This window comes from Physella acuta, unplaced genomic scaffold, assembly GCF_028476545.2.
Source record: "Physella acuta isolate Inbredline_101_S28 unplaced genomic scaffold, ASM2847654v3 ptg001351l, whole genome shotgun sequence".
Lineage (NCBI taxonomy): Eukaryota > Metazoa > Mollusca > Gastropoda > Physidae > Physella > Physella acuta.
In genome coordinates this window covers 30,023-55,807 of record NW_026732866.1, presented here as the reverse complement: position 1 = coordinate 55,807, position 25,785 = coordinate 30,023, and the positions used below count along the sequence as shown (strand labels likewise).

Genomic DNA, 25,785 nt, shown 5'->3' with positions numbered 1-25,785 from the left:
TATAATAAATATTAACAGCCTGCTGAAAAAGAGTGGAGAAAATGTACTTAGAAATTTTTTTAAAATATAATTTCTATAACATAAATAAAGTATATAATAAATATTAAATATTCTCTTAGCAAAAGTAATTTATAAAATGGTTATTTATACAAAAACAAATGAAAACTTTTAAACATTAATTATAATTAACAGATCAAACAAAAACAAAAAAAACTTACTAAAACACTGGTAAAAATTTTCATAACACCTAAAGTACTTTACAATTTATCTTACTCTTTTTGTCTTTAGTCAGAACAGGCATGCACTCCTTGGCTCTCAGTTGAGCCAAAATATGGGAGGCTACTGGCTTGAAGAATCCCATTACCTCCCCTTCCAAGGGAATGAACTGTAGGAATGATTTCAGTGCTTCCAATGGTGTGAGATCAGGTCTTGCCTGCAAAAAAATCAAAAATTATAAGAAGCTGTAAAATGTGAATAATTATTTTATGGACACAAGTAGTAAAAAAAGCATTCTGGTAAAGCAATGAAAAGTAATTGGATAGATCAACAAAATGCATATAATCCATGTTTAACTATTTAGATATTTAGATTTTGGAAGTTATGCAGGACTCACCTTGAAAGCATCCAATGCGTCAATAAACAAATGATGGATCTCATTTCTCAGCCACTGGTTCCATGAGCTGTCCCTGTCCACATCCTCCCTGCTGGATGGGACATCAAAGTCACCTGAAATACACAAGTTGTGCTGGATAGTTTATTCATGTAAGAGAGATGTTAGTAATATATCAACACAAAGTTTAATTTTATTTCACTGCAGTTTTTTTTTTTTTTTTATGAATTTTTTTTGTCAGTATGCAGTTTGTGATTTTGTCAAAGAAGTCACAGTTAATTTTTTTAAATTTTCTATATTACTACCTATGTTCATTTTCCAATTTTTAAAAAAATAAAATTCGACACAAAATATGGTTGATAAATACGAATAAAAGTCTCGAGTTCAAACCCTCTGGCAGATAAGGCTCGATCACTTCCAACACTAAAAATTAAGAACGAAGAAGAAAGAAGACACAAAATAATGAAACAAAAGATGTTTCTCATGACAAACCTTGAACAATGAACCTGAATCCATAAGATCTTAGGGGCAGGAAAGCAAAAACTGGCAGCTTTTCAAGTTTCACCTAGGATGGAGGAACAAGAAAATATAAATTATATTTTAAAAAAAAAGATAATTTCCTCACTGTAAGTAAGTGTAAAGTGTAAGAAAGTTGGTACAAGACTGATTGTTTAACACACCTGAGAATGAAGAAAAACTGATTTGTCTTTGAGTGGAAATGCCAGGGCAATCTCTGTTGATTCGACCTCCACTCCCGATTTAGCCTAAACATTAAAATTTTATGATTGGAATACTTGTTACACTAAAATTATGTAAAATTATTTAGTAATTGAAATGCAATAGATACATTATATAATTTAAAAGATTTTAAAAGTCTGGAGCAAACAAAACACAATGAAAAGTTAACATATATAGGCCGTGGCTACAGGACATTACCCCCCCCCCCCCCCCCAGATATTTACCCCTTGTATTTACTCCTGGAGCAATTACCCCCCTGTCAATTACCCCCCCCCCCCCTCAAGTTAGAATCCTAACTCTAACTAGAATTCTATACCTATATATTACCTTAATCCTAAACTTAAGAAAAATCTCAAAACCTAAGCATCCACATCAGCTTAAAACTTAACACAAAACCAAAACCAACGCTAGACATTGGTTTAAGCCTAACCCTAACCTTAGCCATAGCCCTAACCCAAACCATAACCCTAGCCCTAACCCTAAACCTAGCCTTAACCCTGTCGGGGGGGGGGGGGGGGGGGGGGGGGGGGGGAGAATGTCCTACTGGACGGGGGGGTAATTGAACAGGGGGTAATTACTCGGGTGGGGGGGGGGGTAATGATGAAAATTGATGAAGCATGTTCTAATCCATGGCATTCAGATCTGACTCAAACCTCCCCATTACCTGTAAAGAGATGGCAGAGGCATCTAGAATCTTCCTGAGGACCAGCCACTTGTCTCTGCCGTGACTGTGAGAAATCTGAATCTCGCCGTCAGGGAAATCTTTCCGTCTCATGAACATGTCTGAGCCTTCCACCTAGTTAAGAAACATGAAAGAACAGACCGAATTACATCAATGTGTCCATCATTGGTTTTTTTATGCAAAAATATTACTTTAAAATTGTCACTTGCTTGGCTAAAACACTGTTGCTAAAGGTAAAGCAATTTTTAACATTTAAGAACTTTTGATATCTATTATAACATTTACCTGTGTGCCATCATTTGACAATACCTGCAGCCATCTCAATGTGGCAATAGTGCAGATATGTCTGATGGAAATTAGCAATTTACAATGTCTTACGGCAACATGAGCTCATGTTAAGTGTTTTGTGTTTCATTGGCAAGATTGTACCATACTTATCTGGCAAGCTGGCAAAGTTGTCATACTTAACTGGCAAGCTAGCAAAATTGTCATACTTATCTGGCAAGCTGGCAAAGTTATCATAATAACTGGCAAGCTAACAAGATTGTGTCATACTTATCTGGCAACATTAATAAAAATGTCCTACTGGCACTCAACAAAAGCTGGTCTTACCTTGTTTTCTATATGGATCTCCTTCAGCCTGTGCAGGAAGAGCAACAAAGATGGCTGGATGTCATTGAACCTTGCGGCATGGGTCTGGATGTGTTGTTTGATTTCTTCAGTCCACGGCAGCAGGATTCTTGTCTGCCATCTGCTCATTTAGTTCAATGAAAAATGTTTTAATAAATATATAGCAATAAACATTTAACTGTCAACGCAGTTATTACAATTAATATGATATGTTAGGTACTGTAAAAATGGGTTAAGAAAAAGAACTATTCTCCTGCATGACCACTTAAAATATAAAAAATAATGTTGCAAAAAAGTACTCTAGCAAGTTTTTTAAAACACACTCCTAAAACATACTCTACTTTAACTAATAGGAAATAATTATTGACACCAAAGCAAAATGTGTCACACATGCACTAGCCAAAGACTTCTTAAGTTATACGGACCAACCAACAGACCCCACCCATCTTGTATAATTAGACCCCACCCACCCTGTATAATTAGACCCCACCCACCCTTATAATTAGACCCCACCCACCCTGTATAATTAGACCCCACCCACCCTTATAATTAGACCCCACCCACCCTGTATAATTAGACCCCACCCACCCTTATAATTAGACCCCACCCACCCTGTATAATTAGACCCCACCCACCCTGTATTGTCCCCTGGCTCATCAGACCAGTGAGGCAGGATGTAGCCCATTGGTCCACTGTTGACATCAAAGAAAATGTGAAAGCCATTGGAGTGGACCTCGGGTCGACTAGTCACCCTAAACACAGACTTGAAGCCAATGCCTTTCTGACCTAATGGACCAAAAGTAAACAGAATGAAATTTTTAAAATATCAACGATAAATTAACTTTAAATAATTCACATCTTTAATCATCAACAAAGCAGAAAATATATATTTTATCCTTATTGGTGAATAAGATGTGTTCTATTTGTCAACGTACCTATATACCCATATTTGTGTTTGGACTTTGTGCTCTTGCCCACATCACAGATGGCTCGAATGTTTTGCTCTTCAAACCCTGTCTCATTGTTCAGCACAGTCACACCTGGTGGAAATTATGACAGGAAAATTTGTAAACAAAAACATGTTCACCCAACATTGGAATCCATAAGGCAAAAAAGAGAGACCAATCAAGAAAGACCTGGAGACAGAATCTAAAAGATGATTAGATACACCTAGGGACAGTTGGAGAGACTAGCTCAGAGTAGAGATGCCTGGAAATCTCTTGTTGACATCCTAATGCTACATGTTTTTTATAACTGCACTTAAACTGTTAACATGAATTTCAACAATATCCACAAATTTTTTTTTTTTTTTAATCTTTTTGATTGACTAAATGCCATATGACAAAGATTCTATCCATTACATTTTTCTAAATGCCATATGACAAACATTCTATCCATTACATTTTTCTAAATGCCATATGACAAAGATTCTATCCATTACATTTCTCTAAATGCCATATGGCAAATCTTTAATCCATTACTTTTTTCTACCCTTAGTACCAAGCCTTACATCAAGTCAATGACAACTTACCATCCATTACATTTGTCTACCCTTAGTTCAGAGCCTTACCTGAAGCATCAATGACAAACTTACCATCCATTACATTTTTCTACCATTAGTACCGAGCCTTACCTGAAGCATCAATGACAAACTTGACAGATGGAGTGACCTCCCCCTGGTAATTGTTGTCATCAGCATTCTGGATCAGCTCCAGCACAAAGTGGGTCTCCTTGCTGTACAGGTCCTTAGACAGTCTCTGTAGGCTGCGGCCCTGGCGCTCCTGTTGTTTCTGGATTTTTGTTGAAAGGACCATTACTCCAGGCAATTTTTAAAGAGTTTTATTAGAGTTAATTCCCTTAAATTATACTAATTTTGGTTGATATTTTCAAAACTGCAGGAAGATGGACCAAGGAGAATTTTAAAATTACCTACACTAGTCAAACACCGGAAAAACATGTTACTTATTAAAAATTAAATTTAAAGGCTCTTTATGCTTGTGTGCATGGTATTGTTATAGTTTAGGTAAAAAGCTTGAGTTAAATTAGCATTGAATATGAAGTTAAATAAGCGCCTTATTTATTGTTTGTAATTACAATGTATTATTTAAAGTTACCTTTATATGACTAATCTCAGAAACAAATAAACCATGCATATTAAAGCAACTTATATGGCCAAGCGCAATCAAAACACTGGTCCCTATACACCCCACTCAAGGTAAAACTATATGGGGCACCCGCGTATCTGGGGCCCACAGTCCAGTTCATATACGAAGTTGGACTTGTTTAAATCCTCCACCATAAACTAAATTAAGAACGCAGAAGAAGAAAGCAACTCAAAAAATGTGGCCACCCACCAGCATAAGTTTCTGGCCAGTCTCGTCCAGCTTGATGCCCACACCAAACTCCTCACGCCTGATGTCCTCTACAACCAGCTTACATTTCTCCTCATGGGTCAGCTCTCTCTGCTCCACTATCTCAACATCAGCACTGACCTGGTCAGCTTGACCCACATCAGCTGGGTCGGCCTGACCCTCATCATTTATAAGGTCGGCTTGACCCTCAACGTCAACAGATTTATTTGCTTCTTTGGCAATGTCAGGTTGCTCTTGCGCCTTGATCTCTTCTTTGTCTTCTCCTTCTTCTTTATTTTCATCTTTATCATCATCTATAAATTATAATTTTTTAACATTTTATAAGATGAATAAGGACTATGTTTTGATGAATGAGAAATGGTAAGGTTAATTCAGACATGGGAAATGGTTGTCAACTATTAAGTAATGTTAAGGACATGACGCAGGTATAGAGAGTGGCCCAAGGCCTGTGTCCTTATGTGAATATATGCCCCACATCTGAGGATAAAACAGCTGTATTCAATAGAAAGAAATGGTATACATCTCGTGTAGGAAACCCATAACAGATGCTAAGTCAGCAGATGGAGAAATTGTATTTCAAATATTCTCTAACTACCAGCCATGGAGTTTGTAAATTTCTCAGGCCTAATCAAGTGTATTACGTTCTACCACTAGCTACATTCTCTATACACAGGTAAATGTCTAAATTCATCCTACATACATAAACCATTGTTTAAAAAAAAAAATCAAAATTCATCTCATGGCAAAATAAAAAATTTTAATAAAATAAAAAACATTACCATCATCCTCCTCCTCCTCATCATCATCAATCTGATTGATCTCCTCAACACCATCATCTGTCTTGTCCACACTCTCACCCTCCCTACCTTGGTTACCTCCCCCTACAGTTTCCTCTACCTCCTGTGACAGAATGTCATCTAGCTCAGACTCATCCGAGTCAGACTCTTCATCTTCATCCTCTTCAACCTGGTGATAAAACAATTTTATTCTTTCAAGTTTTTTAGTAACTATCAGTAACTTTACTTAATCTACTGAAGTATTAACAAAAAGGGAGGCTACTGTGCCATTTTTAACCCTTAATGAACTGTTAAATGAATATTTTTGTTAAGGAAATAAGGCTAAAACCTGGTAATTAGACGATGAATTCATGGAATTTGCATTTATTTTTTGTAGTAACTACCAATGACTATACTTTATTTACTTTAGTATTAATAAAAAATGTTTTTTTAATGACATTTATTGTTTTAACCCTTTCTGAACTGTTTAATCCAATATTCTTATCAAGGGAAGTAAATCTAAAATAGTACAAAGACCCATTCTCATGAGCAATCAAGGTAAATGGCCAGACAAGCAAAAAAGAAATTAGTGTACCTCTTCCTCGACCACTTCTTCAGGCTGACCAAGCAACTCATCTGGAAGGTTCTCTTCAACGTTTTCAGCAGGGAATTCAAACCTGGCATGGTGTGACACTGTCCACTCTGGCAACCCCAGCAAGCTGCCAAGTAACTCAAGCCTCAGGCGCTGCCAGGGAGTTCTGCAGGCTTGGATGATCAAATTCTTAGATTTGGCTGACCCAACAACTTGGCTCAAAGGTTCTAACAGCACCTGAAAGTTCAATTAGAGGTATGAGTAGTGAGCAAGGAAACAATGACAGCACAAACTTTGTTGACAATTTTAATTTTTAACTTATATATTTAATTTTAATTGTGCAAAGCCTTAAAAAATATACGCTTAGTCTAATTTTCCCCCAAAAAAATCTGGGCCTTTTCCAGTGGAAATTAAAAGTTTCAAGAAAATATTAAGATTATAATAATAATTGAACCACAAGTTTAAAAGCTATTGGGACATGACCAATTGTGATGACAACATCAAATAGTATTGGTTTAATTTTATTTATAACGTTGAATTATTTCCTAAGTGTCCCTTTGCCTTCATAAATGTCACTGACGGTGTTGACATTAAGACAAACTAGTTCTTTTATCAAGCAATAGTTAAATCGAATCAACAAAAAGTGGATCTTCTAGTAATGTAAAGTACACTTTTGGGACAGTCCATGGGGCAAGTGAAGTAGAGTTCACTGGTTTCTGTGACCTTGGCATATGAAGGGATGATGTGTTCAGCACTATGCACAACTGCCTTTCTTTTCCTACCAAGAGTTAGGTACCCCTTAGAGCTGGGTGGAATCAGGTATGTTCTACTGACTTGAACCCAGATTCGAACTTGCGACTTTCAGGTTAGCAGTCTAGGGCCCTAACACTAGACTACACCTAATAGAGGCTTATTGATGCAGGTGTTCAAAAACTCTATACCAGGTGTACTTGACATATAAATGGTTACCTGGTTGGCGACAGCTACACAAATTCTGACAGGCAGTCGCAGCAAGATCTCAGTGACAAATTGGACAGCAAGATCCAGAGATTCCAGGGATGGGGGACCTCCTGCAAATTTTCGGTTTAAAATTTTTTTAAATATTAATTACCATTTTTTTAAATTTAGAATCTAGGTCCAAATCGCTATCTTCACTTATGAAGTGCAGCAAAAAAATTTAGTACAAAAACAATGGCAGACTTTTGAATTATTTAGGTATGGCAAAATCTTAAGTTTGGTAAAATTAAAAAAGACTAGTTTTTTTTTAATTTAGGAAAAAAGAAAGCTATCCAATTATCAAGCCTGATAACATTAACTGAAACCTACACCAGTCAACACTGGGCTAAAAATTACCTGGTGTTCCCATGACTGGGTGATGAGCATGCAAGGAAATAAGTTTTGTTTTCAAGTGGTTGGAGAGTAACGCCAGGGGTGTACTCTCTAAACCTTTGTTGGCCACTATCATGGAGACCAGGTGCCCAGCTGAAGCATTGGGGTCTCCGGCATCCAGAGCCCTACAGAACTGGTCTGAGTTGCTGCGCGAGCTGATCTTCAGAAGTTTGCCTGGCTCCACCTCTAGAGCCATGAAGTCAGATATGACAGTCTTACGCCCACCTAGTGAAAACAAAGATTGAATGTCAAGAACACATCAACTTAACATGGACAATGTCTGAGAATATGGAGCCATCACTGAAAGGATAGCTTGAGCCACACTGATAGCTTTGAATTTCGCAGTCAAAAAAACAGAGCATGTTTTTCAATAAAAGTTACACAAATAAATTAAATACTTAGTAAGTATATGATAAATTTTACTGTGACAAATCAGTCGTTTTTTGTCAGCCTATAACATATTGAAAATACAACAATAAATTTAAAATGTATATTCCATTACAATCTAAAAAGTGATTACTCATCATAATTTTATTTAAATTTAAATCAACCAACCTTCCAGTGTAAAAATTTTCTGTCCGCCATGTTTTTCTATGAAGTCACGCAGACGGCCATGTTGGGGCTGAAACACCAATGACCAGTGGCTCCACTCAGCCAGGTCTTCCAACAGAGGGCAGGCTGTCAGACAAGCCATTGCCACCTCTTTAGTTAGGCTGCCATGAATGCCTACCTGGCCACGACTGCGAGTTGTTGGACTACACAGACATCAATAAATTAGTTACATATAAATCATAAATACTTTAGTAAAACTAAGATTTTTAGTTACAATTTTGTAGGGGAAAAAACAATGACTTGCCAGGATTTTCCGCACAAAGCTGCCTCAAAAAGTACACTGTATTCTTTTGAAGAATGTTTGCCAGATTTTTCTGCTGCGCTGACCAATCTAGAAATATTGCCATGTCCCAGGTGCCTAATGTCACTGACGTGATATTGTTCACATAAACAATTATCAACTTGCTGAACCTGGGAAACACAATTTGATTGAACTCTTGAACAGAATGGTTTATTGGTATATGAGAAGACATTGGCCAATCAATGACTAATCCACATAAATAATCTACTTACACCAGCACCGCAGATGATGAATGACCTACCTGCACCAGCCCAGCTGACTTGGCCTGACAGACAAACTCCAGTAGCTCCACCTGGCCAGGCTTGAACAAAGACTCGCTCTCATGACCACCGGAGGCTGAGCCTAGAGCCGTCCCACCACATTCTTCTAGCACCTGCAAAACACAGTCAATCAACACCAACATCACGTTATAAAAGTTTAGTGACTAACAACCTTGTATTTCCTCATTTAAAACATGAACCATTTGCATTTTTTGTAGGGGTGGAGTGGCCAAGATATACAGCATTATATTTCTAACCCAAACAACTTGGGTTTGATTCCAAAGTCAGGAGCCATTTGGCTTGTAAAGGACATCCTAGTGCTCAACAACCAAGATGTCTGTGTTTATACAGACAAGGTCAATGTTCTGAGAGTATGATATACAACAACCCTTTCATAGACCATATCCCCATATATAGAGAGATTCATACCATTAACAACAATCAGATCTCATAAAAGCACATCTTACTTTGATAATTTTATGCCATGTATGAAATTTTTACTTTTATATTTTTATTTTTGAAAATTCAGTGTGATGTCAAGGCAACTTACTTGATTTTTTTTTAATTCTATGTGATGCCTAAACAACTTACTTTCTTGATTTTCCCTTCAGAGTGTATGAAGTCTAAAAATGTTCCGTAGCCAAGGTCATGGAATGTCTTGAAGTCCAAGTCCTCTAGAATTTTAGTCTCTATTCTCTGGAGGTGTGACAGTTTTAAGGCACTCTGCTCAAGGCACTTGTTTAAGTACAGTAAGACTTTATCAGCCAGTCCAACTTTAATAAACAAGATATTACAAAGTTATGAGTATGGATTTCAACAAAAAATTAATACAATCATTTCACAATAAAATCATTTAGATCAAGTTAAATTAATTTAAAATTTAATTTAAAAACAAGTTTGCACTGCAGCACACAAGAGCAACATACAACACAACATACAAATAAATTTCTTTAGGCTTTTTTATTTACAAAGTAAAGAAAGTTTCCATTTTCAGACATAACAATCCATAGGGAAGATGAAGTAGAGTTCATATGTTTCTTGACCTCGACATATGAAGGGATGGTGTAGTCAGCACTAAGACAAACTGACCTTTGGTTGGGGGCACTTTTTTGTCTGCCTGCTGTGTATGCATCTGTAAGGCCATTTCCTGTTTCTTCTGCTGCAGCTTGGCTTCCTCTTCCAGGAACTCTGTGGCACTTTCCTGCACCTCCAAGTTGGACATGCACACTGCCAGGTGGAACAGGTTCCGGGGTATGGGAACTTCCAGCACACTCTGACAGCGATGGAAACAACTTTATATATAAATTCACGCACAAAAAATATCTTGACTTAGTTTGGATTTTACTAAAACCGTATCATTTTGAATTTTAAATTTCAAAATAAAGACAATTCTTTTTTTTTAAATTCTAGCATGAAGTAACTAAATGCAATATATTGCTATGGTTTATGGATTTAAAACTTTCTTTGAAAATAATTTTTTTACAGATGTTCGAATTGTATATTCTTTTTAATGTTTAATATTTTTAACATGTTTGAATTACATACCTTTAAATGTGCAATTAAAATGATTTAAAGATTTTTGCTTTGCATATTGTTTAAGTGCCAGGGTGTCTTACAAACAAAATATTGTTTTAAAAAAAAGTAGCTTACCGTTACAAAATGATTAAAGTGTTTCAACAATTTTTCAATTTTACGGAAAAAGGTTGGATTTGACACAAAAATCTGGGCAAGCAGTTCAAATTTCATGAAGATTTCACGGAGAGCAACCTCTGGAGGCAGATTCATGTAATGTTGTCTCAATTCTAGTCCACTTGCACCCGACTATAAAAAAAATGTTAGGTAGTTATTTTTAACACAAAAAAAAGTAATTAAATATAGCAACTCTTCAAGTAAAACATATTTAAGCAAAGAGATGCAACTATTACTTGTAGAATGTTAGCTCTAAATTTTTTGAACGCCTCCTCAATATCTTTGTTTAAAAGATCCTTCAAACTCTCAACGACAGTTCTTCGAGTGGTAGCAGCATCTCGTTTTGACTTTTTCAGCATCTACATTGAAGTATGGAAAATGGTGTTGATTATGATGAAATAAAAGCTTTGACGATTATGGACAACTAACATAATAAATGGTTTCATTTTAGCCTATTTCTTTTCATTTCTTAATGTTAGAGTTGCAAAGTAGCAAAAGGGAAGTCAACTGTTGTTTTTTTTTTTAAAGTTTTCAATAAATTTGTTTTAAGTTTGTCAATAACTCTATTAAGTCACTCAATGTATTGACAGTTAAGACGGCTAACAGACAATCACTTATTACATTAATATGTTTAAAAGGTCAAGCGAAAACTCACCTGAATAGCTAAGGGGAGACTACGCAGTCTTATGCCAAGAGAATACGCACTGGTGACATTGTAAACAGACAAGAGATAGGTCACGAACTCTTCAATGTTTGTGTGCTGTTTCCATTTGTCAGTCCTACAAAATAAAACTCATTCATGTTTTTCTCCTAACATTTTGGTTAATCATTCTTTGACAGAAACATTATAAACAATAGCAGTGGAATAAAGGGAAATGATCATAAATTAAATTATTTGTAAAAAAAATATAAGTCAAGTTGTGATCAAAATGTTTCCCAAGCTTAAAGTTGGATTTAACAGAATTTGAAAGAAGTATGCTGGGTGTGAATGGATGCTATAAAACACTGAGAAATGACTACAGTGAGAGTTCTGGGTATAAATGGATGTTAAGTGCTATAAAACACTGAGAAATGACTACAGTGAGAGTTCTGGGTATGAATGGATGTTAAGTGCTATAAATCACTGAGAAATTACTACAGTGAGAGATATGGGTATGAATGGATGTTAAGTGCTATAAAACACTGAGAAATTACTACAGTGAGAGATATGGGTATGAATGGATGTTAAGTGCTATAAAACAATGAGAAATGACTACACTGAGAGATCTGGGTATGAATGGATGTTAAATGTTAGGAGAGATACTGAGAAACAGAGTGATCTTACTTGTCTAGGAAGTTGTTGAGCTGTTCCATCAGGTCGATGGATGTGATCTCTGGGATGTACTCATCATAAGGGAATTTGAAAGTCTCATACCTAACCCCATTGGATAAAAGTCATATGGGAATGTATAAATATCATACATAGTCAATGTACAGTCAGTGAATGGATTTTATTTTTTATTAAATATTCATAGGAAAATTATACACAACATAAAAATGTAACACTTTTAAAAAAAAAAAAACAGATCATTAATTTTATTTAGAGTAAAAAAATGGCCATAATGCTGAACTTTGGATCTGTGATGCCATTGAATAAAGGTCTGGTTTACTTACACTACAGGCATTTTTTGAAGTGGTCCCAATTTAAGGTGGTCAAAGTCTTTTCTCTTAGGGTGGAACTCCCTGCAGCATTCTTTCAGCTCAAACAGCGTGCAGAGTGACCTGCTCCTGACAAAGTTCTGCACGTACACATTCACCTTACCCAGCAGAAGAGAGTGCTCTTTGGCTGCTGGCATTGATGTGAACATTTTCTCTGGCAAGTTGAGATCACGAAAATTTCTAACCTGGTAAACCAAACAAGAAAACAATTTGTTTTTATATTATTAATAATCATCCAAATATGTAAGCAAAAAAAAATGGAATAATTATAAATTTGTGTGATATGTCAAAGGAAATACTTAAGTTATATTGGGGGAAAAAATTATTATTTTACTTATTACATTGTAATTAGAACATCACTAACCTGGTATTTCTGTGTTATCATCAACTCTAAACGTTCAATTGAAACATGTTCCATGTTGCCACTGAGTAGGTCTATACACTCCAAAATCTGTTGGTTGACTTGGTCCATTGAAAGACGAGTGCCTCTTTGCATCATTATTGGTCTAATTATTATCTCCTAATTGTCCACAACAAAATTTAAAAAATTATCAACGTCTTTCATAAAATTAGGACTTATAAATTTATGTATTTGTCTGAATACGTTTATGTTTAAAATGATAAAGTTCCATGTTTGAAAAAAAAATGAAAATATACTCTGGCTTCCTCTGTGATCTTGGTGCCAGGCGGTGGGCCAGATTTCACTGGTGGTTTAGGCCATTCAGATCCTCTTGGTTGCTGTTGTACAACTGGCATGTGGACTTCGTCCTCACTTTGGTCTGAGGATTGGGATCTGGCATACTTCAAGGTTTGGTTGCTCATGGTGGGAAGGGCTGGGGCGTACATCAGAGGCAGGGGGGGTCTCACCTGGGGAGCCATAAGTGCTGGAGAAGCAACGGCCATTTGGGGTTGCTTTTGTGGGGTAGGGGGATAAAGGAATAGTTACACATTATCTTATCTTCTAGGTCTGTGTACTCATTGCAGTAAATTTGACAAAATAAATCTTTATGAGTTTTAGTAATTCAACTTTTTCTAATAAGTATTTTAGATTTAATAAGTAAAATTCAGACTTGGCATGTCTAAGTAAAAAATACCATCCATTTTACTAATATATTTACAACACTTTGAGCTGCACTGAATTTTCTTGAGTCAAAATATTAAATAATACAAACTTTCAGTTGAATAATTTAGAAACATAATTACCTGGCCAATGAACCGTGGCATATAAGGTGGTGCTAAGCTTGGAGGCATTGGCATACGAAACATTGCTGAAATATAACAGGTTTCAAACATACCACACCTCATCCAATACTCAAACAATCAATATGAACATTTATCTGAACTTAACTTGTGTGTATAATAATCATTAATATATACATATTTACAAAATAGTTTTCTCTGTATGAAGTCTATGATTATGGTAAATCAAATGCATTCACACTAACAGAAATATAATGAAATTAAACTGTTAGATAAGCAGCCTAGTATTTTAAAAGTAATTTAGCAGTGAGTATAGAGAACTGGTCATTTATTAAATATAAAAAGATAAAACTTATTGAATCAGTCCAATGCTGAAGTTTAAAAAAATTCCAGGCCAAGAGGATAAATAAAATTATTACCCTGCAAGTTTGACATCTGTCCCTGGGGGTTGCTGGCCATAGGACCTGAGGGAGGCTGAGGTAATAGCCCATACCTCTGGTGGGAAAACTGCCCTGAAGACATTGCTGGATTCATGGACGTCGACCCTAACCACAAAATGTTAACATGTGAAAATGTTTTTTAATTTGGATTCTTTTTAAACTGCAGAGTGAACAGTGAATGGGTTGCAATACCAGAAAATATAGGGTAAGCATCTTAGGTGGATTAAGGAAAAAAACAGTATATGAAAGCTATGTTGTGTTGTTTTTTTCACAATGTCAAAGTAATGTGAATAATTGGAAATTTGCCAGCTTGTGTTTAAAAAATTCAATTCTACCTGTAAAGGGAATAAATCCAGAGGAATTTGACATTGAAGACTTGTGGCTGCTGTGACTATCGTTGTCTGAGTCCATTTCATCATCGTCGTCTTCATCAGAATCCAGATTTATTACAAATCCTGTGGGGGCAAATGGTGGTTTGTCATGTATAAAATATGAACAGAAATTCATTTCATAAACCTGATGCAGAAAAGGGAAATGTCAAAACAAAAAGGCCTACCCTGTTGTACACCAGAGCCCCATGAAGATTTGGCAGTTGGTGTAAATGTTAGCGATGTCTCAAGTGTTTTTTTGGGTGGTGCAGTGCTAACCGGCTCCTTTTGGGGTAATAAATAGATCACATCTTTCTTAACACAAACAACATCACTATGAAGTTTCAGCATCTTTTCCAGATTTTCTTTAAGAGATCCATAAGCAGCCTCATAATTCACTATAAACCTCCACACCTCACACTGGCCATTCTGTGCACGCAACACAGCGAGCAGTTTATCTCTAAAGCTCAGATTTGAATGAGGGCTAGAAACTTGTTTCCCTTTAGCTTTAGTATTGGCTGCTTCCCTACTAGAAGAAGCTTTGGGTTTGGCTTCTTCTTCCTCTTCATCTGAATCTGAGATGACAACACGATTGTGCAAAGCTTGTGTCTGGGCATCAATTTGTTTAATGACAACATAGTCCCCTTTGACTGTGAGAATATCATTGAAAATATCCAGCAGAGCATGCATCTTTGACACTCCATACTGCCTATGTGAAACAGATTTTTTCTGAAACTTGGCAACCTCATTCCAAAATTCATCTTTGTGACACTTGTTCCCATTACATGTTTTCAGAAATCTGATAATAGTTTGCTTAAGAACTGCACGGTTTGTCTCAGTATTCATTCTCAAGAAACTTTGTTTTATTAAGTCTTACTCGTGTAATCTTCCATTATATTTGTAGTCATAATTGTTTTTGGTTCATTAAGTACTCACTCCTATTTTTGTTAAGACTATTATTAGAAAACATTAAAAAACTGAATAGCCAAGATTGATATATTCAATTTAATTACTACATAAAGCAATTAAGTTCAATGCAAATAAAGAAATATAGTAGCTTATACTAAAAACATGTTGAAGTACTTAATAGTTTATGCATAACCACTCATAAAATTTATTAGGTTTGTGTAGGGTAATTAAAAAAAACAACACATTGCTGAGTTTGAGTTCTAAAAACCTGCTATACTGTAAACATGAATTACATACAATAATTGAATTTTTTTAATAAGTAACCAATGTATTTAAAAACAGTGCTTCAGCTTTTATATTTAGCAAGACATATTATTTTAATCTATTCTAAGTGAGGACCTCCTTACAGAAACAAGTTATCCAGAAACCAAAAATACTCATTATTTTGTCTAAGATGATACCGCCAGTGTCCTGAGATAGACTAATGCTCCACTGTTCATGGGGCAAGTGAAGTAAACTTCACCTATTTCTCATTTTCTGTGAAGGAATAGTGTGGTCAGAACTGTACCCAGCTGCTTTTACTTTCCCAAACGTGAGTTAGGAACCCATCAGAGCTGGATGGACTCAGGAAGGTTCTACTGACTTGAACCTGGATTTGAACTTAAGACTTTTAGGTTAGCAGTCTAACAACCTGCCGCTAGGCCACAAAATTCAACCTCAGCATATGTTCTAGCATGTGTAAAGGCCTGCGTCAATTAATTAGTGTAACTAAATAATACTAAATATTTAATAATTTAATATAGATTCTAATATTTTACAGAATGTCTACAACAAACGCAACTGAACTACACTATTATATTTAGGCCTATAGAAAAGTTATAGTAGGCCTATACTTTTTCTATTTCAACACTACTAACTAAAGTATTAAAATGCTAAACTAAAACTAGATCTAGAGTCTGGTAGCCTGTTAATGCCTGTTACTGCTATTAATAACAAATTACCAGCCTTAACTAATGACTAACTACTAACTTTAATAATATGGTCAAGCCAGCTTTAAAAATGCGACAATGTGAATCATGATTATCACTGAACTAGATCTAGATCTAGACTAGATTCTATGTGATGTCGATGATGTGCTATGGCATGGTGATGAAGTAGTGAACAAAAAATTAAATTTTAAACTTCAACAAAACCATTAAATGAAATGAACTTTTCAAATCATGTAAAATGCCAAATGGTCAAATTCACAGTAAATTCGTTTCTTGTGAATTTGTAAAGAAATAAAAATAGCATTTTACGCAACGCTGCATCGATCAGCAATTCCAAGAAAATACACTACACACATTAATTTAGCACAAAAGTGATGCTGACTTTTAACTTCAGTTTCAACATTACTTGTTCGTTTTGTGTCTGGTAGCCTATGAAAAATTAGTTCTACTTTCACTTCAGTTTCCAATGCCGCGATAATGGTTCGACTAAGAAACTGAAACTGCAGAAAATAAGAAGCCAGAAGCTAATCACATTGTCGTTGTCACATTTTTTTTTCTCTATATTTAGATCTATCTAGATTCTAGATCTAGAATCTATATCTAGTATTCACTGGTGCTTTTAAAATATAGACGCAAATTTAAAATATGTACAGAGGCGTAGCGAGGGGGGCGGGGGTGCGGACCGCACCGGGTGACACCATTTAGGGGGGGGGTGACACCAAGGCAAAAAAATAGTAAAATATATAGAGAAAAATTTGACGGGGGGGTGCAAATCGAAAGTTTGAGGGGGGTGTCGCTACGCCTCTGAGGGGGTGACACCATTCAGTGCCGCACCGGGTGACACCCGACCTCGCCACGCCACTGAATATGTAGATCTAGACCTACATCTAGATCTATAAGCTAGGTCTATTTGCTCAAAAGTACTCAAAACGAATGCTGATTTTTTTTTATTATTTTTTTTTTTTTTTTGTATTGGCATGATGATGTTACTTGTTAATTATATGTTAATCCAATTATAAAAATAATAATCAATATTCTGACATTTTCTTTTATAACTTTTAGATCTTATTATACTCAGAGACCTATAATTAGTAACTTATGTCCATATTTTATTGTTAAATAGACCTAATAAATATTAGATATATAGATCTAGGCCTAAGTATAGAAACTGGTAATCTTAAGCTACACTCCACAGTCAAGAGATGACGGCCTATTTAACGGTAAACGGAAAAAAAGTCACAGGAAAAAAAAACACAGAAAAAAAGTCACAGTTTTTGCTAGGAAAATAAGTCACAGAAAAAAAGTCACAGGGGAAAAATTTTATCGGAAAAAAAGTCACAGAAATAAAGTCACAGAAAAAAAGTCACAAAAATCTTTTTAGAAATATTTTTATTAATTTGTTAAGAATTGTAAAATTTTGTATGTTTATTGTTGTGGGTTGTATTTTTTGATAGCATAAATTATTTATAGACGTTAAAAGCATTATGATTTATAACAATTGTAAGTAAAAATACTCTAAGATAATTAACACAACAATCTCAACTTTTGTTACGTATTTAGTTGAATACGCGGTAGAAAAGTTAATTATAAAAGAAATTTAGGCACATTTTGCCTTAGGCTATTCTCTGGTCGGCCTCTCCTCAGTAGGCATTGTCCAAACATATTTTGTGTTGTTGACGTTATGCGTCAATGACAGCTTTTGAACCTTGTCGGCTTTCTGTTTTGATCCTAAGTTTTGTTATGTAATGAGCGTGATACATGTAGGCAGTAAAGGTGGTTGAACTAAACATAACTATTATTGCCATGAGTTGAGGGCAGCAAGTCAGATGAACTTACCATTTCACGGTAATTTAATATTGGTATTTAAAAAAAACACGATGAAAACCGTGGACTTTGGAGCATTCTATTAAATGCTACTAATCTTAAGTTTAAAATAATTACAATCTACATACTTCATAATAAATAATTTTAGATGAATTATAAAAATTCCTATGCATATACAGCCTACACACATTACATTACATTTAATTAATCCTAAGTTAATTTGCACTCTCTAAATATTTAATACATACAAGTATTAACAAGTATCATGCAAATATATATTTGTGACTTTTTTTCCTGTGACTTTTTTTCCTGTGACTTTTTTTCCTGTGACTTTTTTTCTGTGTTTTTTTTTCCTGTGTTTTTTTTTTTCCTGTGACTTTTTTTCCTACAATCCTATTTAACAGGTTTAAATCAGTAAATGGGCACAACAATATAGATCTAGAATCTGTTATAACTTATGATCTATAGTTTATCTCTGACCTAGGCCTAACTTTTTAATTATTTCAACAAGTGAACAGTGACCACGTGGGACCCTCGCGCTCTTGTTGGAGTTTAGTCTGCTTAGGTGTGGACAGCTTTGCCATTAGAACGTATAATAAATAATGGCACTGAAATTATATTGACACCGGCTGTCTGCGGCGTAAAATTGAAAACATGTGCCTAAATATAGAGAATGAGATCCTGAAAATTTGAAACCTTAAGCCTTCGGCTCTACTAGGCAACCTAAAATGGCAATATAGATCTAGTAGGCCAATTAGGGGTTGTCCATAAATGAATTCACACTCGTAGGGGGGAGCAGGGTCCGTAATTTTGTGACTTTTTGAGATGAGGGAGGGGGGGGGGGGGTTCAGATGGTGTGACATCACACTTTTGCATTATAAAAAAAAAGCAATGTTAGAAAACGAATTTTAGCCGTTATATCGCGTTTTAGATAACTGTTTTGATAAATCGGAATTGATTAAAGAACTCAATGTTGACCGAGTTCAGACAAGATTTTGGAAATTTAATAAATTGTAATAGGAATTGATTAAAATACACTATTTTGACAGATTTCAAACATGGTTTTGGAAAAATATCGATGCTTAAAAAAAATTCAACTGCAATTTTGAGGGGGGGGGGGGGGTTGTAGGCTGAGTTGTGACGTCGTTTGGGGGGGGGTTGTCTTTTTGTGACGACGTGTGACGGAGGGGGGGGGGGGAGGTAAAAATCGTCAAAAAAAGCATGACGTCATTTATGGATTGTGTGTTAGGTCTGAAGGCAGAGTTTCATCAAGGCATCTCTTCGGAGGTTATTTTAGGGTTGAGGGATTTGTGACGTTATGGAGAGAGGGGTGTGTGAAATCTCGATATAAACATATAACAAATATGACTATGACGTAGATTTAGGAAATTAACTGTCAAAGACAGCCTCTTTTAAAATAGCCTGCTCATTGAAGTATCAGTGGTCTAAAAGTTAAGGCAAGTTGAACTATTTACCCACAGTTCTTACAATGTGTTGGCTTTCGACACCTCAGCGGTCATATATGCTTATATTCTATTTTTAGAAGACATTTGCTGACTCAATATTTTTCTTTTTAAGTTTATCTTCTTTTGAACTAGTGCAGTAGTTCTTAACATTTTGGAGGCACCGAACCCCATCACGTTCTTATGCACATTCAACGAACCCTTCTTAATAGTTTTACTTTTATAGTTCTATCGTCCGCACTGACAAAATCGTGAATTATATGAGTCGGGTGTGTGTCTTGACCACCTCCGCCAAACCCCTGGCGTTCGATCCAACCCAAGTGTAAAACTACTGAACTAGTGTATTAAATCCTGAATGTAGACCTCTAAAACGTTTTAACTATATTAGAAAAGTAAACATTTCCAATTACATGTAAGTTAAATGCAAGTCGATAAAAATCACTGGTATAATGACTGAAGTGCAGTTGGGGGGGGGGTATCCTTTATTTAGGCTTATTGATCTCGTTTTTTCACGGACAAAAATATCGCTTACACCGTGAAGTAGTTTCCAGGAAATTGTAACCGCTGGTATCTAAATTGGGTAGGCCCCTGGCCCAACTATTTGCCTAAAACTAAAACTATATCAAATATTTGCTAAAAATGCTCGTATCTGCCAAAACCAATATGGCGGATTGAAGTTTATGAATTTAAAAATTCTGATGACGTTGGCAGCTGCCGAAAACGTACATCAAACCAAACTAGTTTATAGACAAATAGGCCGAGATCTAGATCTACATCTGAAGTTAAAGAGACACTCCAGAAAACTGTTCCAACTCGCATTTTAATACAAGGGACAAACATATTACTATTACCCCATTATTACGCTAATATAAAATCAGAAATAAACCTTCACATTAAAACGATTGCTTTAAAACTACTAGATCTACTTTATGCTTTAAAGTCCAAACTAATTATTTTTTCACTTTTTAGGTAAAACAAGATAAAATAGATGAAAGTCCCAAAAATGTATAGTGTATCATGCATAATTGTTTTTATATAGATCTAAGTGCAATTATAGGCTATAGCTGTTCCTGATGTGTTTGTACTTGATTAAATTAGTATGAATAATGCCTTGTTTTTGACATATCTTTGCAAATAAACTTGTACTGTAGATTATCCCACCCTACCAAGATAATTTAAGGAAACAAATGTGGCTGGGAATCAGTGTTTTTCCAGACTTTTTTCTCCAGTCTGGGGGGGGGGGGGGGGGGGGGGGGGGGGGGCACTTGATATTTTCAGGGGGGGGGGGGGGGGGGGGGACAAATGTAAAAGTATGTTTACTATATAAATTCCAGTTTACCTAATAAATGTGACCCTAGATCATTAACGTGATCAACAAATGAATGTTTCTCTAGGGAATTTATTGCATATTTCAAAACTTAAGGCACAAAGGACTCTAGCTAAGGTACATTGAAACAGTAACTAAGTACATGAATAAGCAACAAAGTTTAAGTACAAAGGATCAAATTAAATCAACATTGAAATACATTACTTTATAAATACCTGAAGCCAAAGTCATTGTTTCTTCTAAACTTAAGTTAATTAAAACATTTTAATAAAAAATTTAATCAGTATATACCCAAACAATATAGTCCACCGTATAATGTCCAACTATGAAGCTGCTACTGTAGACATTAGGATTAACTTTTACCAGAGGCAGCAAATTTTGCTACTTTTCTAAAGAATTAAACTGTTAGAGAAATTTAGCCTAAGTTCTAAAGAACACCACTGTCAGAGAAATTTAGCCACTGTTCTAAAGAACACAATTGTCAGAGAAATTTAGCCACTGTTCTAAAGAACCAAACTGTCAGAGAAATTTGACCACTGTCTAAAGAACGCAACTGTCAGAGAAATTTAGCCACTGTCTAAAGAACGCAACTACCATAACTTGAACTAATGGCATGCTACACTTTGACAAGCAGCAGATCATACTATTGCTTTTTATATTCATTGATATGTTTGATTTTTATAAACAAGTTTTCACAACCACAAATAAGGTGAAATGTATGTACAAAAGTAGTATTAATAGTGTAAGTTTTATAAAACTTGATTGATCAAGCTCTTTACAAATAGCATAGTTTAGAATGACAGCGGAGGCAGTCATTTTTTGATTCTTAAGTGTAAAAACATCAAAAGTGACTATAAATTGAATTTTAAATAAATAAAATAAGTAGTAGTAAAATATTTTCAGAAAAAAATACAATAAAGATATACATGTAGCGGATTACATAAACACCACTACTATAGAATTAGTCTCAAAAACAGATCATTATTGAAGGCAGCCACACAAAAAATATGGTACATAATTTTATAATTCAACATATTTTATCAATCACAAATAAAGTACTTCAGTATTATAGAGTCTATGTGCAAATGGAAAAGTTAAGAATCTTAGACCTCAACCAATAGAAAAATGAACTACATTACAAATAATTAGTAAAAACATTCTTAACCATTTTCTAATTGTCTAAAGAAAAAACCATTCCCAAGAGAAAAACATTAACACAAAGGCTAGATTAACACAATATCCGTAAAATTATAAGATTATTGATTCTAAATAATAATAATCACACTCTTTGGTTTCAGTTTGCAACAAAATATTTCATGTTACACAGTTACGTACATAGCAGTTTGAGGTGGATAGCTATAGAAAATGAGTGTTAGTTATGGAAAATTGTCCATATTCATAGTGTTAGCACTGTATTCCTGACACTGAAAATCGTGTCCTTACACATTTTCTGACCAAGCAATTATTAAGTATTGTAAGGTGGTTTTTCTACCAGGAAGGCTGTCAGGATTCGGGTAATGACTAAATCAGATAAAAAATTCTCTAAATCCCTGGCAGATAAGATACAAGTTCAAACTATTCAATACTAAATTAACTATAAAAAAAAAAGGTAATAAGAAATATCCACCAACAAGCATCTAAATTAAAAAAAAAAAACCATTTCCTATAATGCCATGAGTTATATACAATGAAACAGGTGTAATGTCATCTAGGTATAGTAATCCTATAAACACTGGCCACATAATTTGTCTAAAAACAAAAACATAATGTGTTACAAAAAAACATTAAGTTTATGTGTGTGCTTCTACAGCTACAACATAATGTATACGTCCTATATGTTTAATGTGGGTCTGATGTATACTTTAATACTGATTGTTTATAACCTTTTTACTTCTTTAACTATGTGGCTTAAAAAATGAGTTCATTTTCATTCAACTTACAGACCTAATTGGTTTTCCATAAATCAATAAAATAAAATTTCAATTTAAATGAAACAAGAACTACAAATTGTTCAATTTAAAAATGAGAAAAGCAGGAAAACAATTTAGATCATTCAAGATCTGTTCATTTGAAGTTTCTCACATACGATGACTATTTAGTTGTTTAGTTAATATATCCCTTAAGATGTAACATTATAATTATAAATATAAATTTTACATTGAGATTTTACATTTTTAGATTTAATTATACATGGAGAAAGTGTAAAAACACACAAGTTTATATTTTGAGAAAGTAACAACTATGCATTATAAATTTTTTATTAGGCACTTAAGTAATTAAGCATTGATGAAAAAGTAATTTGATTCTTAGCTAGGTTTTAGGTATAAATATTTAGTAAGAATAACAATAAATGCAAACTCAAGTTTATGAAAAAAAATATAAATACCAGTAAAATATAAGCTCAATTAGTTTCATAGATCATAAATACATTTGTGTCAATCATTTGCCTTTACAAAAAAACCCAACAATACTGGTTACAATAATCCACGGGCTGAATGTTTGTTTCTACTATCACTGTGTTAGCCACCAACCAGTGGCTTTACAACCTGTCTGACATAGGATCTGCGTTATTCAAGCTGTCAGTTCTCTCCCCTGCGAATGAGGCCTCTGCATCAGAAGCATCCGAGCACTTTAAACACCTGATTTCAAAATAAAAATTTACACGATAAGAAATTAATTATACACTACTGTTACCAACTGATAAATAAAGGCAAGTGAATTTACTTTATAAACTCACACCACCAAACTATGTTAAACAACCAAAGAAATTAAAATGTTAGCAGCAATGAGGTCTATGTAACAAATATTTTTTAAAAAAAGAACAGCTTTGAGTGACCTTACACTTTAGGACTATTACAATGGACATTTTACCCAAGATCATCAATTCGACAAAACAACCAAATGTAACTGAATCATCCTAGTCATAAACACAAACACACAGCCAACTTACTTGGGTTCACTGAGGCCATAATCAAAGCATGTGCTCCCAATGCATTCACAACAGCCATGAGAATGAAACCACCTGTATTTGGAGGCCCCCATTGATTTGCAGGAAGCTTTACATTTAGGCATGGGTAAACAGCTAGAGAAGAAGGCTACAGTGCAGTTCTGTATGCCAAGAATTGGCGTTTTTTCAGGTGTTTCCTTAAGAGTGTTGTCTTCTTTTCCTTGATTAAAAAGACAATAGAGACAAAACGTTAACACTATAATTGTAATATAGTGTAATAAAACTATATTTTAAAAGTACCATCGCACACATTGTATCATGGGATAGATAAAATAGATATTATCATTTCTCTGGCCTCTGCATGCAGAGACATTATGTACCCAGCACCATTTCTAACTAAAGTCAGCAATAACAACTGGGTTCATTCTAGGGAGTAACATGTAATGGAGGAGAGGAACATAACACAAGGATATTGAGTCCCATTTTGTAAACACTATAGTCTGCCTTGAACCAGGACTTACCAACAGAGATAATTTGAAGATCCATTGGTGAGAGCTTAGTCCCAGGCTGGCGTACCAACTTGTCCAGGTCAACAGCATATGTGAAGGTGGTCCAGCGCTGCTGCCTGTCCTCTTCCTCAGTCAGAACATTGAAGAGGTCAGGGATTGGGTCCTGGAGATCTTCAACTGAGCTTGATTTTCCCATGTCATCATTGGAATCAGGAAGTGGACAAAGACCTACAGAAAAGAACATCACTCCAAACTTAAAATAATACAACAGGAGGTATTTTGTAGTTTATGCATAATTCAAATTTACAACATTCTCAAAACCCTAATTAAATTAAGTAGGCCTATAATATTAAAATATGCATTGATTTTACTAGTAATCTACATTTGATTGATTAAAATAATATTAATAGTTATAATGAAGTTTTAATTTTAAAGATGGTTGTAGTTAAAATTATTTACAAAACAGAACATAAAAGTATGGAGTATCCTACATTACAATAATAAAATATGTAGATCTATATCTAAATTGTTCAATGTTAAATTATAATTAGGTCCCTTAAGTGAAAAATAATAACAAAGAGTACTTACCCACACAAGAGCAGCACTCAGTGTATAATTTTGATAAGCAAATTTGACAGTCTTTGCAACAGGTGCAGTTTTTAATATCTGTCATTTCACATTCACAGCACTTGATCAGCATACATTTGCTCACAAGAGGGGCACAAATTGCCTCATTGCAGGCCTCTAAAACAATGATGCTGCCAAATATAGCCCCACAGAAAACTGCAGCTTTCAACAGTATCCTCATTTTTGTTGATGATTTCTGTAAAGTAAAAGGTTTAAAACTATAACAATCAATCAGTAGATGCACAATCTAAAGTTAAGTTAATTGCTGGCCTATATTGATATATTTAGCCATTGATTTTGGTTTATTATTCAGTTATCTATAGGCCTAATATTTGACACAAATATATCACAATATACTTCTATTATAAAGCCTTAACAAAATAATAACAATGAGGCAACTTTTTCGCACATTACTCGCCACTATTCTCGGCCGATTTTACGCACCTAAAAGTGACAGTACGAGTAAGATGATAGATCTACACCGCTGATACAATTCAATACAAGAATCTTTAAGATTGAGTCGAAATGTTCGTAATAGATCTCGATTTTAATAGTTCCACTATTATTACAGTTGGTAGATCTGATTCAGATCTTGCCAGTTATTTATGACTTTTATTTTGGGATCAGTATAAATAGGTTTATCAATATTAGAGACACCGGAAACATGTTCGTTTATAATTTAACAGTTTATAAATTTACACATTTAGTTTTAGCGAGACAAACTAACAATACTATTTAATTCAGGCAGACAATAAAAGTTTAGTGATTAAACATTATATATATATATATATATATATATATATATATATATATATATATATATATATATATAA

At 34.7% G+C, this 25,785-nt stretch overlaps 2 protein-coding genes across 15 annotated transcripts in view; both read right to left on the bottom strand.

Moving 5' to 3' along the window:
• LOC131926926 (uncharacterized) overlaps positions 1-16,712 on the bottom strand; it is a 35,463-nt gene extending 18,751 nt beyond the window's left edge. For 5 of the 10 annotated variants that reach the window (XM_059282522.1, XM_059282523.1, XM_059282525.1 and 2 more), the window contains exons 1-31: positions 16,565-16,706; positions 14,546-15,310; positions 14,325-14,444; positions 13,969-14,094; positions 13,553-13,617; positions 13,007-13,261; positions 12,714-12,869; positions 12,305-12,534; positions 11,976-12,065; positions 11,307-11,430; positions 10,888-11,010; positions 10,613-10,783; positions 10,052-10,235; positions 9,554-9,735; positions 8,944-9,075; positions 8,646-8,812; positions 8,345-8,544; positions 7,754-8,014; positions 7,370-7,470; positions 6,404-6,637; positions 5,812-5,998; positions 5,015-5,325; positions 4,294-4,450; positions 3,596-3,700; positions 3,296-3,446; positions 2,643-2,781; positions 2,013-2,144; positions 1,291-1,374; positions 1,103-1,175; positions 614-726; positions 274-433 (exon numbers count right to left, since the gene is read on the bottom strand). In XM_059282522.1, the coding sequence (XP_059138505.1) occupies positions 274-433; positions 614-726; positions 1,103-1,175; positions 1,291-1,374; positions 2,013-2,144; positions 2,643-2,781; positions 3,296-3,446; positions 3,596-3,700; positions 4,294-4,450; positions 5,015-5,325; positions 5,812-5,998; positions 6,404-6,637; positions 7,370-7,470; positions 7,754-8,014; positions 8,345-8,544; positions 8,646-8,812; positions 8,944-9,075; positions 9,554-9,735; positions 10,052-10,235; positions 10,613-10,783; positions 10,888-11,010; positions 11,307-11,430; positions 11,976-12,065; positions 12,305-12,534; positions 12,714-12,869; positions 13,007-13,261; positions 13,553-13,617; positions 13,969-14,094; positions 14,325-14,444; positions 14,546-15,203 (5,191 nt within the window). In that variant the 5' untranslated portion in view covers positions 15,204-15,310; positions 16,565-16,706. Of the gene's footprint in view, positions 1-273; positions 434-613; positions 727-1,102; positions 1,176-1,290; positions 1,375-2,012; positions 2,145-2,642; positions 2,782-3,295; positions 3,447-3,595; positions 3,701-4,293; positions 4,451-5,014; positions 5,326-5,811; positions 5,999-6,403; positions 6,638-7,369; positions 7,471-7,753; positions 8,015-8,344; positions 8,545-8,645; positions 8,813-8,943; positions 9,076-9,553; positions 9,736-10,051; positions 10,236-10,612; positions 10,784-10,887; positions 11,011-11,306; positions 11,431-11,975; positions 12,066-12,304; positions 12,535-12,713; positions 12,870-13,006; positions 13,262-13,552; positions 13,618-13,968; positions 14,095-14,324; positions 14,445-14,545; positions 15,311-16,295; positions 16,381-16,564 lie in introns of those variants that run through there. The other 5 variants (XM_059282524.1, XM_059282519.1, XM_059282521.1 and 2 more) reach the window with 5 other exon arrangements.
• Positions 16,713-20,932: 4,220 nt separating this feature from the next.
• On the bottom strand, positions 20,933-25,605 carry LOC131926929 (twisted gastrulation protein homolog 1-B). 5 transcript variants are annotated; one of them, XM_059282532.1, is made up of 5 exons: positions 25,522-25,605; positions 24,914-25,148; positions 24,338-24,553; positions 23,820-24,036; positions 20,933-23,508 (listed from the first exon to the last, which is right to left on the bottom strand). In XM_059282532.1, exons 2-5 carry the CDS (start codon positions 25,131-25,133, stop codon positions 23,409-23,411), a joined length of 753 nt encoding a protein of 250 aa, XP_059138515.1. In that variant the 5' UTR covers positions 25,134-25,148; positions 25,522-25,605; the 3' UTR covers positions 20,933-23,408. The 5 variants fall into 5 exon arrangements, with proteins under 5 accessions (XP_059138515.1, XP_059138513.1, XP_059138514.1 ...); XM_059282530.1 differs by having other exon boundaries at positions 25,397-25,599; XM_059282531.1 differs by having other exon boundaries at positions 24,914-25,155; positions 25,467-25,599.
• Positions 25,606-25,785: the final 180 nt, after the last annotated feature.

Excerpts from the sequence above, each read along its gene's own strand:
- LOC131926929 (XM_059282532.1), bottom strand. The coding sequence starts at position 25,133 with ATGAGGATACTGTTGAAAGCTGCAGTTTTCTGTGGGGCTATATTTGGC. Across the intron at positions 24,554-24,913 it reads TGAGTGCTGCTCTTGTGTGG|GTCTTTGTCCACTTCCTGAT; the intron begins GTAAGTACTCTT and ends TCTTTTCTGTAG. Across the intron at positions 24,037-24,337 it reads TCTTCAAATTATCTCTGTTG|GAAAAGAAGACAACACTCTT; the intron begins GTAAGTCCTGGT and ends TTTTTAATCAAG.